This window comes from Drosophila simulans, chromosome 3R (assembly GCF_016746395.2).
Source record: "Drosophila simulans strain w501 chromosome 3R, Prin_Dsim_3.1, whole genome shotgun sequence".
Taxonomy (NCBI): domain Eukaryota; kingdom Metazoa; phylum Arthropoda; class Insecta; order Diptera; family Drosophilidae; genus Drosophila; species Drosophila simulans.
Genome location: NC_052523.2, coordinates 25,688,943 through 25,701,907, shown reverse-complemented (window position 1 = coordinate 25,701,907; position 12,965 = coordinate 25,688,943). Strand labels below are relative to the sequence as shown.

At 46.5% G+C, this 12,965-nt stretch overlaps 1 protein-coding gene across 1 annotated transcript; it reads right to left on the bottom strand.

The window, feature by feature from the left end:
• Window positions 1-3,041: 3,041 nt before the first annotated feature.
• On the bottom strand, window positions 3,042-11,869 carry LOC6730059 (muscle segmentation homeobox). Its single transcript, XM_002105316.4, has 2 exons — window positions 10,376-11,869; window positions 3,042-4,158 (listed from the first exon to the last, which is right to left on the bottom strand). The coding sequence occupies exons 1-2, from the start codon at window positions 11,580-11,582 to the stop codon at window positions 3,821-3,823; spliced, it is 1,545 nt and encodes a 514-aa protein (XP_002105352.1). The 5' UTR covers window positions 11,583-11,869; the 3' UTR covers window positions 3,042-3,820.
• Window positions 11,870-12,965: the final 1,096 nt, after the last annotated feature.

Sequence of the window (12,965 nt, the reverse complement as noted above, 5' to 3'; positions counted from 1 at the left end):
CTGGGAAATCGTGGAAAGCAGCTGTGCGCTCGCATAACGAGGTGAAAACATTATTTTTATTACCTAATTACCTCAATTTATTCGCGGTAATTGCGAGTGCTCTCCATTGGAATGAGTGGATCGCCATGCCGTCTGCAGAGGAGTCTTTACGACCATCCAGAATGTGCGTCTTTTGGCCGAGAAGCGGGTTAAGCAAACGGATTTCCAATTCGCTTGACTTAATGAATGGATCTTCTGTGAATTCTTCTGGATATGAGTGTATCTGTCTCTGGGCAATCATCGCTTGTTGAACTTGCGCTGTCGGCTGATGGAGATGTTGGTGTTGGGCTGGAAAAACTACAATCTACGAGGAGTCGGGGGAGTTTTTCCACTATATATCTTGCATAATCAGCACATAATGAGCTCATTTGCATGTGTCCGTGTGTGGGTGTTAATTAAAAAATGTTATGCTTGGATTTGCACTCCCAGAAGTTGCTACTAAACGTCTGTTTTGATTCTGATGTGAAATGTGCTAGTGAGATAGTGTTGTATGAAAGAAAAAGTGAATATTTCCGAATTTCATAGTTTTCTCACCGTGTAATAATTCTCTAACATTTGTCTGTTCTTAATCCACCATAATCCACAATCCGCAGTTAATCAATTAAGCAGAAAACAACTGAAATCAAGTTGTAAGCAGATCTTAACTGCTCTGCCTCAATTGGGTCTTCCCCATCCCCGATCCCCAATCCCCTAACCCCTCCTCCTCTCAACCCAATCGATTCCCATTCCGAATCCCTTGGCGGCTGGCTCATTGATAACTTTGAACACAAATATTATCATTGTAAATGCGCCGCCTCACAGTTGGGCGTTAATATCAAGCTGTGATTTCGTCAGGGGGGCGGGGGAGTCGATATATACACGTATACATATACGTTTGATTGGGTCCCGAGCAGTGGGGCACAGAGACAGAGACAGCAAGAGAATGAAAGAGTGAGAGGGAGAGGCGGAGGCAAAGAGAGACGACGCCAAACAAATGCCCGCAATCAGCGCAGGCGGCGCTCGGTCCATTAGGCCCGATATAAAGCTTAATTGCCGGACTCGGCCAAAATCGCAGCAGGCTACCAATGTGACCAGGCTGTGATTGTGCTGCCGACGCAGCTCATTTTCCCGACGCTGACCACACTGCCCGAAATTGAGTTTAAGATTCAATTTTTAATATAAAACCTATTAACTATAGACTAGTTTGTATAGAATAGTTCAAATTGCATAAAAGCTTAATAACTTTCAATTGACTTATAAGCTAACCACCTGATGCCACAGGTTTCTCTCAGTGCATTTTAAGGCTCGGCTTTGGTTTCTTTTCGGTTTCTGTTTCTGTTTCAGTTTCAGGCTGTTTGCCGCTTGCCAAATGATTTGATTACGTTTTGATTAACGCATTGCACTTTCCGGCGCGCTGCGTTTTGCATGCAGCGCCACCTGCGGCTACCTGAATACGAATACGCATACCTGAAGGCGAGGCCGGGCCTAATTAATAAGCGGGCGAGGGGTCCAGTCCCCAGTCTGATGCCCCCGATTGATTCCCCCGATCGCCCTATGCGGAGCAATATAGCCATTCTGGCGGGGATCGGGGCCTGGGCGTCAGACGTTGGCGTCTGCGTAGGCAGGCATTGTAATTATATACGCGTAATTAATTGCGGCGACAATCGATTTGACATCCGAGATAAAAACGGTCGGCTGCCGCGGAGAATTCATTTATCAATTCCTGATGAACAGTAAATGCATAATAAATGTAATTGTTTTATTGCTACCCAATAAAACATCGCACGATTGCTGCTTAATTGTTAACAAATTATATTCAAATCGCACGAATGGCAAGCTGGCTTGCTACTGTTTAAATGGAATTACATTATGGCTATTATATACCCTGCAAATGTTGATATCAGATTCGGGTATATTGGTGTTGAAAGCATTATATTATATTTCATTTGACATTATTATTATTCTATCACAGTTTCATCGACGGAGGAAAAACCCGCGTCTGAAACATTTATGCCAATATTTGTTCACACTTGACAGCGCCGAGCTCTCGGAAATTTTCTTTCCTTATCAGCCGAAAGCTGGCAAATAATAAGAATAATATTTTAATTTATTTATTGAGCGCACACGCACTAACACACCTGCGCAGATCTGCGAGGAGCAGCAACACTTGTTTGCCATTCGTAAATAAATCAAAATAGCTAAATTATTTGACGTGTTGCTCGCTGCTGCGGCGACGGCGTGTTATTTCCATTTGTAATTAAATTAATTGGGTTTTAATTCCAGGCGATAAGGAGCGGCGATTATTGCCACTGACGCTCGGCCAACTGTCAACAACAAATAAAGTGAATAAAAAATGTATTCGTTATTGAACCCGGCCTGACACTCGACAAATCGCGCAGGAATAAAAATTATAATGCAAACAATTTGATAATCACTCAATTGCAATCGTAATTCGCCGATTGCTAGCACGTATATATATATTCAAATGCTCAGCGATACGCATACGCCATGTGGGCCAGTTGAGCTGCCCCAGCAACCGACTGCCTGATTAATTAAATATTAATTGCCAGCCGATAAGGAAGCTCCGCCAAATGTTGGGTTTTACTGGATTCTCAAAAATGAGTAATGCTGAAATTGTGAAATATTCCTGCATTAATATAATAATATAATATATAATATTCCCGCTCAATTTGCTGCGGCCACCAATTTCACATTCTCGATTTGCGATGGTTTTGCAATGGCACGGCATTGCAACATAGGCAATCGCACTTATGCAATCATCCGTTGGAAATATGAAAATAACACTTTACGTGTTAATCAAAACAAAATATTGTTTCCCTGACATTTCACGAGGCTGTCGATAATGGAGAGCTCATTCTCATAATCAGCATCGAATGAGACACACTTTGTAGCTAAGAATATAGATTCGTTCGTCCACTGAACTGGAAAATGTTTTTGAACTAAATAAAATAATATGCATATTGTGAAATAGTTTTACCACCAACAGATTAAACAAAAAAATGTAATTTTTTTTGTATAATTATATATTTTTTTCAATGATTTTTGTATGATTTTCCTTCTGCTCTTTTCGCATGTTTTTGTATCAGTTTTTCACATTTCGATTTTATGATTTACGATTAAACAACTACAGAGGATTAACGCTATATGGTATTCATAATATTTTATGCGTGTATGAACTATATGTATAGGTCTGTGGTATTATCGTAAAGTACTTGTAACGGCATAGTTATAGCATTAGATTAGTTTAGTTTAGGTGCTTAGAAGTATTTTTTAAATACACGATCGATCCATTAGCTAGACTGACTTACTTGGCAAAATACAATACAATCAAATATGAATTTAGTTAATCGGTAATTTACGCTTATTGACTTGGTTTGTGCAAACGAATGCCGTTCGGTTCTTTTGTCAATTGGTTATGCGAAACAAACGAACGAAGGTTTTGAATTGAATTGATTGGGTTTACTTGCTAGATTTATGTACAATTAGGAAACATTTTTCTGCTTGCTTTTTGCTCTCGCTATATACAGGGTTCGATTGCTCGAATCGGGTGCATCTCCTCCGCTTTTTATAGTTATTTACAGGGTGTGCATTTGAAACAACATTTGGAAGTATCGTAACGTAAAATGCGCTAACATCACAGCAAAATTTTGGGGGTTTCCGCTCGAGGACCGCCGCCAGCGGCTATTTGGTTACCAGGATGAAGATGATCGTGGGCACTGTGGCTCAGTGGGCGTTGGTGGCGCATCTGTTGGCGATCGTGGCCCACCAACTGGGCCGCCACTTATCCCAGGTGCATCAGGCTCGGGTGGAAGTACCCGGCCATGGCCCACTGGGCACCAGGTGCTCCTCGGCCCAACGCCGCCATCTTGATCTTCTCGATCTCGGCCTCCTGCAGGCGCTTGGCCTTGGCCCTTCGGTTCTGGAACCAGATCTTCACCTGCGTCTCCGTCAGCCGCAGCGAGGAGGAGAACTCCGCCCGCTCGGCGATGCTCAGGTACTGCTTCTCCCGGAACTTCTTCTCCAGCGAGAGCAGCTGCTGTGTTGTGAAGGGGGTGCGGGGCTTCCGGTTGGGCTTGTGCTTCCGCAGGTTGCACTTGATCCGTGGCGGTTCGTTGGCATCTGGAAAATAGATAGAAAAATAGTCTTGATTAGTTGACTGTTGCACTAGAAGTCTCTCCTTCTTATTATTTGTTCCTAACACTTTGTCCACCAACTGTGCTGTCCGCTTAAGGGAAAAATCCACTCCAAAGCGCTTTCAAACTTAAAGATTTGCTTGTCTGAGAGCTTCGTCCGCTTTAAGGGACACCTACTGTAGCACTAAGCATGCAAAATGCAGCCGCTTGCTGAATGAAATGTGCTGTCAACCGCCGCTGTCCTTGGCCTTGTCAATTTGGCTAAAAGCGGCAGCGGCAACAATATACGGTAATTACTCCTTTAAGTGGCCAATAAATTTGCTGTCTAAACTATTTGTCAGACAAAGCAGCAGCAGTAGCGACGGGAAATGCATTCCCCGAGTGAATCCCCTCCTCCTCCTCCCAGCCAAATCCCGATTCCCCCGACCATATCTCAGTTCGATTCTCTCCACGGCAAAACAATTTTAATTTGGGCATTTTGTTTTGGCAAACAAAGGCAGCCAGAGGAGAAGTAAGAAACCAAAAAAAAAAACAGCACAAAGCAAAAAGAAACGTGCAGGCCTTATAAAGACGACCGATCCGTGGAGAAGGGGGGTTCGAGCAGCAGCTGTTGCAAGTTGCAAGTTGCGAGTTGCATGCCGGGAGTGTTGTTAATGAAAGTAATGAGCTTGCCATCGGGGCTGCGCCAAAACCACAAAGATGCAAATGGCATTTTAAAGATGCAGTCAGTCCGGGTCAGATCTTCAGGTCCCCACAACCCCCCTCCAAATTCCCTTCTTCCCTTCCTTTCCAGGCACGCGTAATTTATTGGGCATTTTGTTTTCAGGCTGAGAAACGAAGGCAGCACTCGAATCAAAATAAAGACAAATGCAAATGATATGCAGCGCTTTAATTTTACGCATAATTGCACAAATTGAAATTGCCGAGTGACAAACGTGGCCAAGTTGCCTGCTTTTGTAATTGCTTTTCATGCTCTGCAAATGGCAAACGATGCATTAAACAACAATAAACGAAAGGCATATAAACCCAAAACATATTATGGTGCAATGATTCGAGTAGGAAGTGGACTACCAAGCTCCCTCTTCTGATCCTAAAAACATGCGACATTTTATGATGTTATGTTTTCAGTAAACAAATAACTGTCGCACGGACTGTCTTCGGACCATAAAAATGCGACTGGCGATGGAATCAGAACTCATAATCCGCGGTGGGAAACCTGAGCTGACTGGCTCATTAAGTAATTAGTGTGACATGCCGGAGTTATGTTAATGCTGCTGCCTTATCGATATGGCCGATATGCATATAATTTCACTTATTTGTGAGCCTCGCTTTCTGGCCAGGTCGTAAAAGCGTTTTGTATGGGCCCCTAACAAGGCGGAGTAAATCGCCTGATTCCAGGTGCCCCGGTCTCCATAATGAAGTCTGCATTCACTAAATTTGTTACAGACTCTGCGACTCCGATATATTTAAATATAAACATACATATACACTTTGTAATTCGGCTTGTTTTCTTGGCCAGCTTGCATTCCGTGTGAAGTTTTGATTTTGTCTTGTCTTGTTTTGGTATTTTGTTGTCGCTCTTGTTGTATTGGCCATAAATTAGTGGCCAAATTAGCATTTAAACGAGGCGGCCAAACTTTTACAGCCCTTTTTCGCCTTTGTCACAGGTTGGTCGCTCGACTTTTACGACTCTTTTTCTTACAATAATATTTATACGCAGCATGGCTTTAATATTTATGTGCCATATTTATGCGCGAAACTTTGTTGGCCTGACTTTCTGGCTTAAAAAAAGTAAAATTAATAAAAATCCTTCTTAATTATTAATCAGTTTCCACTGCACCGACTTGCATTTCCATTATTTGTATGCAGTATCGTGCTCCAATCTTGCCTTCTTTTCGTTTCGTTTCGATTCGGTTTGCTTTACATTTATTTCAAAATTAATTGCTCATTTGTCGCTAAATTGTTGGAATGGGGTTTCCATAGCAAGTGAGCTGGATTCGCTGCCCCCTTGCCCCGCCCACCGACTGCCTGTGGCATGTTGCAAAACCTGCGGAAAAGCTGAACAACTCGAGGCTCAAGGGGCAAGATGGAGACGCACGCTGAAACCAGAGTGCGAGACTCGTTTTCGCCTTTTTGCTCTTTTATAGGCATTGTTGCTGCTGCTGCTGCGAGTTGTTGCTGCTGCTGCTGCTGCTGCGGCTGGGGCAATACGTCGCCATTGCCAGCGCAAAATACATGCCACAAACGCCAATTGTGACATTTAGCCTATGTTTGTAATGGATTTTCAATTAATTTGAGTTCTCCGGTGTATTGTAGCCGCGACATCGTATAAGACCATCGAGCAGCAGCAACTGCAGCAGCAACAACAGCTGCTAAATGAGACAGGCAACAAGCAATTGTGAAATTTACGCGTATCGATCGGAGCGGCAGCAATACCAATACCAAATATCCAAAGCAATCGCTTTATATAGCCGGCGGTGACAAGGCTCGATTGATGTGCGGTGCAAATTGCTGGCAATTAATTCTTCATTAAAGCGTTTTCGCATAGCACCAGCCACATCCACATCCACGTCTTGTACATCCAGTAGCGTTTTTGCAGTGAAAACCGTTGAGCAACATGGAGTGCACTAGGATTGGACGCAGTGGATGGAGTGGATGGATTGGATGGATTGGGCAGATCGCTGGCCGGATGGCTAATGCAATTACACGCTTATGGTCAAAACGGCAATCGCTTTGGGACCTCAGGCCGATTTCATAATGTGCGATTTTAATTAGCTCCAAATAGGTGTTTACCGGCTAACTGAATGATTAGCCGAAGGTCCTGGGCGCAGGGAGCCCATTTGGCCAACTGGCGCACCGGTTAAACGGGTCAATTAATTAGTGGGCAGCGTGCTAGGAACCAGTTGCCAGCGATGAGTTTTACTGCAACTATTTCGCTCAGTGCTGTTGCACTGCCCACTCTGTTGCAATCTTGTCACATTGCGTGCCACATGGTATCTATTTGGACTGTTTTGCAATGAAGTTCGCTGCCTCTGGGCAAGATAAGAGTGCTCGGATAGCCCGTGGGCTGGGTGGGGCCACCTCTTATGACAGCTTCCAAGCGCTATTTAATTACTCAGGTGCAGCGCAGCAACAACAGCAGCAGCAGCAGCAACATCTACAGCAGCAGCAACATCCAACAGCAACAGCAGGCAGCTCAAATTAGTTGAACTACCAATTGTCTACAAATATTTAGCAAATGTTTTCTCAACCTCACAGATACACACCATCACACACACACACACCTAGCAGCCCCTTTAACACCCCACTGCCCCCGCGCTTAACCCATCACCATTCGCAGCACCAGCACCTTCGCTTTGTCTGGCCTGGTAATTTAATGCAAATAAATTTTATTTACCAAAACATACATCAAAATGTCTGCGCCGCCACACGCCCCCTTGAAGCCCCCATCCCCCCTCGCCCACGTCCCTGTGTTGCATGTGTGTATTTAGTACAGCGTATGCACGTTAGATGGCGTGCAGAATGCAAATATTATTTTAGCTTTTGACTCTTTCGACTTGGAGCCTTGCAAATGGTGTTAAAACGCATGCAAGCGGCCCCCAGCCACCTTAACCCCTCACTGCCCCCTCCTTCTTATCGACTGCCCCGGGTCTTCCTTAACCCTCTTCTCGCTTTTCGCCAACCAGCAGCCGTCTGTCAACGTTTAAATTGCTGCCGTTGCTGTTGAAAATTGCGTGTTTTGGGTGGGCGTTGCTGACATGCCACACCCACCGTTTTGGCCAGGTTTTCTCGCCCTCTCTCTTTCGCTCTCTGGCCAGCAAACGTGGTGTGCATGTGTGTGTGTGTGCCTGGCTCTATGTATTTATGCAATGACTCCCAAGTTGTTGCTCGTTTGTTCAGCTTGAAAATTAATTTCTATAATGGCTGCCAAGAATTGCAGCTGCAATGCGTGGTGGTTGAGTAACAAGGGCCGTCGAGGGGTTAAAGGGGGCGCAAATGGGTGGCATGTGCAGCATACGTGACTCGACTGCGCTTGCAATTAGTTAAATTATGAAGGCACAAAGGGAATTCCCCATATTGCAACACGAAGATGCTAATCAAATGGCAGGGCAAAAAACCAAACAACTTCAAGCCGACTGTGTGTGTGTGTTCCCTCTAATCAATGATAGTTTAATTTAATAGTCCATGAAGGAGCCGACAAACGGTAGCCAGAAGATACAAACTGTATCTACCAGTTCTGCATTCGCCGAAGGCACTAAGTACCTAACACTTGACATAATGCCGCAGAAGATAGCGGCGCAGGTCAGAAGGGAAACCCTCCAGAAAAACAGGGGATCATCAGTCCACAGAAGACAGCAACCTGCTGCGCTAATGAGACACGCTGAACACAGGAACCAGAAACTGAGACCGAGACTGAGGGCCAGAAAACAACACAAAGTAAAAAACAGCTGCCAAATGATACGAAACGAAATGAAATGAAGTTGTTCGACTGTATTTTATACACATGCAGCAGTTGACAGCCAAATGACAAAATAAGCGGCAAATGTTTGGAATAGTTTATTCATCTCGGCATCTTTATAGGGAAGGAACAAAAGATAGCTCAAGTGGTCGATGAAGGGCGGTGAATTGATGGCCCACATCGAGATTGATTTATTTCGATTTCTCGATCAGCTCCCTTTTGAAATATTTTAGAATTTATGAAGGCACTTTAAGAAATGCAGTTCTGAAATGCCATGTATTTGAATGAGGTGGTAATATGGTAATACTCAAACTAACCTACTTTAAAGCCCAAATTTCCTAATGCAACACCCTATTTGCAGCCCTTTTTTTAAGCCAAACCGACAGCTTTATAAAACAATGCTTTGTGGTGGCAAAAACCCGAGCATATGCAGCAAAAACAGGAACAATAGTTGCTGGTCTGCATATAAAAAGGAAATTTACACTTTTTTGCCCGCCGTTTTTGCACCGCCCTTTCCGAGTTTTTCGAGTGTGTTTGAGCAACTTTAAGGAGCGGAAACGCAGAGTTCGCGATGGCCGAGTAAAGTTCACATGTCAGTCCGGCATCAAAGTGTGACTTGGCGAGTGTTTTTCCCGATTTTCCCCCAGTTTTTCCCTACGGCCCACGGCGCTTTTTGTCCAGGAAATGCAGGCAAAGTGTGAACTGTGCATGCAGATAGAGATCGCCCAGTTAAACAGCCAGACTCGCTTCAATTAGTCTGGCTGGTCGGTTAGACAGTCTGCTTTTTACGCGCTTATTATTAGATTTTCCAATTCGGGGATGGTAATGGGGGGCTGGCTGACTGTCAGACCGGAAAACACCGAAAAACGCCGCTGGCCAGCGAGTGCAATGAATAATCAGACGTGGCCAATTGAGTCAAATCAGAACCGACGCGACTATCATCAGCCATCATCATCATCATCATCATCATCAAATAATGGGCCCAGCGCAATCAGGCAGTTTTCATTGTTTTATTTAAGGCCCCGCAATAATTGCCACGCACTTTGACTACGAACTGCAGTCACGATCACTTCCAGTCCATCGCCATGATGACGATGACGACGCGGTGGCCATGATGGAGCACCCGCAGCTCGCGTCCGACCAGGAGCGGAGAGTCACCATCGATGCCAATTAAGGCGAGGGGCGGCAGTTAATTGAATTAAAATGCGACACAAAATGGTGTAGATAAAGTTGCCACCGCGCACATGGGGCATAAAACAATGAGGGGTGGGGTGGGTGGCTTGAAATTCCTCCATTAAATAAATCGTTTTTGAATACACATCGCTGGCTGCTAATGGGGAATTTGCTCCCAAGCGGAATTCACGTATTTCTATTGTTCGCGGGTTCAGAAGTTCATGTTTATGAGTTTACGGCTAATTATAAATAAATATATGGAATGTAACTATATGTACTCGTATTTACTTTGATGTTAAGGCTCTGAATTGAAACTATTTGCGAATTGTTGTTTTTGGTTGTTTTTTAAAAAGCTAATCTTTTGAGTTCTATATTTTCTCCTATATATTCTTATTTTCCCCTTATTTAATTAGCCTATGCTGAATCCCCCATTCAAAAGAGTTTAAAATATCGCTTAGGACAGCAGTTAAGCACGTGTAGTAGATAAGGTTTATCATTTCCCCTCTAGGAAGTACAAAAACCGAAAACAAGCTGACAAAAACCCCACAAAGAAGTGGATAACGACACTTACCTCCACCGAATCCTGCTCCCGGAAACATGCCAGGCGGTCCGAAGGGCGGCATTTGTCTGGTTCCTGGCCACGGAACGCCACCGCCCATTCCCGTCCAGGCCACCGCCGCGGCGGCCAGTGCACTGAAGGGAGTGGGGCGGATGGGCACATGACCGGAGGCCAGGGCCGCCGGGGAAAGTATCGTGGATTGCATGTGAGAGCCCGCCGGCGGACCGTGCGGCGATTCCAGCGACTTGCCGCTGCCGTCGAGGCCGTCGGGCGTGGAGCGCGGCGAGTCGTCGGCGTTCATGTCCTCGATATCCACAATGGAGTCCTCCTCCTCGTCGTGATCGGCCTCGTGATCCTGCAGCATCTCCTCGTCGTACTCCAGCTCGGAGTCCGTGTGGCTGCCCAGCGGCGAATGGCGTTCGTTTTTGGCGGGAGTGGAGGCCACATTGCCCTGCGATCCCAGCGCGGATCCCAGTGGCGTGGAGCTGGGCGTGGAGCTCGTGGAGGCGGGTGGCGAGTTGGCCCGGGCGTCTGCCTGCTGCTGCTGCTGGCGCAGCTGGGCGGCCATCGCCTGGTGCTGGGCATGTGCCGCCGCAGCCGCATGGGCGGCCTGCAGCAAGTGGGCGTGGTGCGCGACGGCGGCGGGATGGAAGGTGTTGGCGGGAACTTGGGCGGCCGCACTGGCCGGCGGAGGAGGCGGTGTGCTGCTGGCCTGAGAGATGGGCGAGGTGGCCGCCGAACTGGTCAGGTTCTGGGGTCCGTCCGCCGCCTGGTTGGGTGGCGTTCTGGGCCTCGTGTCCGCCAGGAGGGAGGCCACGCTAAAGTTGCTCAGTCGGGAGGTGGTCTTGTGCAGATGGTGGGCCGGCGGATGCACTGCGGCCAGCTGGAGCGCCGCCGCTTGCTGCTGCTGTTGCTGCTGCTGCTGGTGTTGCTGGTGCTGCTGGAGCAGATGCTGCTGGTGGGCCAGCAGCAGTGCCGACGGCGAGGTGGGACTGGCCAGGGCGTTCAGGCCAGCCGGGTGGCTGGGACTCAGGTTGGTCAGGTTGCTGCTGGTCATGTTGCCGCTGCTCATGTTGCTGCTGTTGCTGCCGCTGTTGCTGCTGCTGCTGGTGATGATGAGGTTACCCGCGGGAGTGTTGCTGCTCGGCGGCACCGTGGGACTGGTCATCGTCTGGCGCAGACCTGTAACTGTCATGCTCGCTGGGCTGAGCTTTAACATAAAGCCTTTCGATCGTTTGTGTAACTGTGGCTCGTTAATACTGTGCTTTAGGTGCGCCGGTTAATTGGTTCATTGGGACATGGTCTGCTGTTAATTTGTTTTGATTATCTTTCAATTAATGCGCTCGTTCATCACACGCTTGGGAAACACAGACACACACTGTCACACGCGGCGTTTTGTATATTTTCAGGGGCTATTTATTTCCAGAGAGAGACACGTCCTCTTGAGATCACGTCTGTTCTGCGACTGAAACTGTAGTCGCAGTTTCGGATGCACCGCTGCCTGCCACACAGATACTCACCCACACCGACGCACTCGACGATTGGTGGTGGGAAACCGGCTGTGCAGAGCGTGCCTCTCTCTCACTCCCGTGGTGGAGTGCACCGGGTGCGACACCATTTTTATTGGTTTCGAGACTAGCTCGCTCGCTCTTTTTTTCCGGTGTGAGTCTCGTATTTCTCCACTTTTCTGACTTTTGTTCCGCCTTCTTTTCTCTTTCGCTCTCGCTTCAGTGTGGTGAGTTTGCCGCACTCTTGCCGAGCAGACAGAGATGGTGTTGCTGGCCCGCAGTATAGCCGTCCCTGTCGCACGCCTAATTATTATTGAATAATTCAATCTTCAAAGCGTTTTTCCACTTTTTTTTCGAGCTGCTGCGCGTATTAGCATTTTATAACAAGCAGCGGCGGCAAACGCCTGTCCATTTCCACTTTGGTCTTCTGGCTTTTCCTTGCCGCTTTCCATCTCCATTTTCCCTCTCTTTCGTTTATGACTTCATTTGGCCAAATTGGCGTGATTTTTTAAGCTTTATGTACCCCTAATATGTATGTAATATATATATATGTATATACCAGGCGGTTTTTCGATTTTAATTGGCACTCCTACATGTCCTTAGCGTAGAAGAACAATATAATAAATAATAAGCCCATCATTATCAGGGCCCAAAAAGCATCAAACGTCGGGCGGAGCGGCATTATCGCAAAGCTGCAATCTCGGTCAGGAAATTATGTTTTTTCTTCCCTTTTGCTCCACCTCAGGAGATAAGCCATAAAAATCGGATCGGGCCACATAAATCGAGCGTCCCGGGAACCCGGCCGAATCAATCACATACATATAAATGTGAAATATGCAGGATTATATAGAATTTTGCCAACCCCCATAAGCTCCATAAATTGCAAGATGGAAGGGGGAGGGGGGAGTACCCCGCTCCCTTTATAATTCTCGCTCTACAAATTAAACTCATTTTAAGGATTATTATGTGAAATTGTTGGCTTGAAAACTTTTGCCAGCCATTGTTCAGCTGCTCCTTTGTTTTCCGCTGCTCGAAGGACCAAGTTGTGAAAATGGGAAATGGGCGGCGGATTGTGCGGGTGGGCGGGGCTGTGC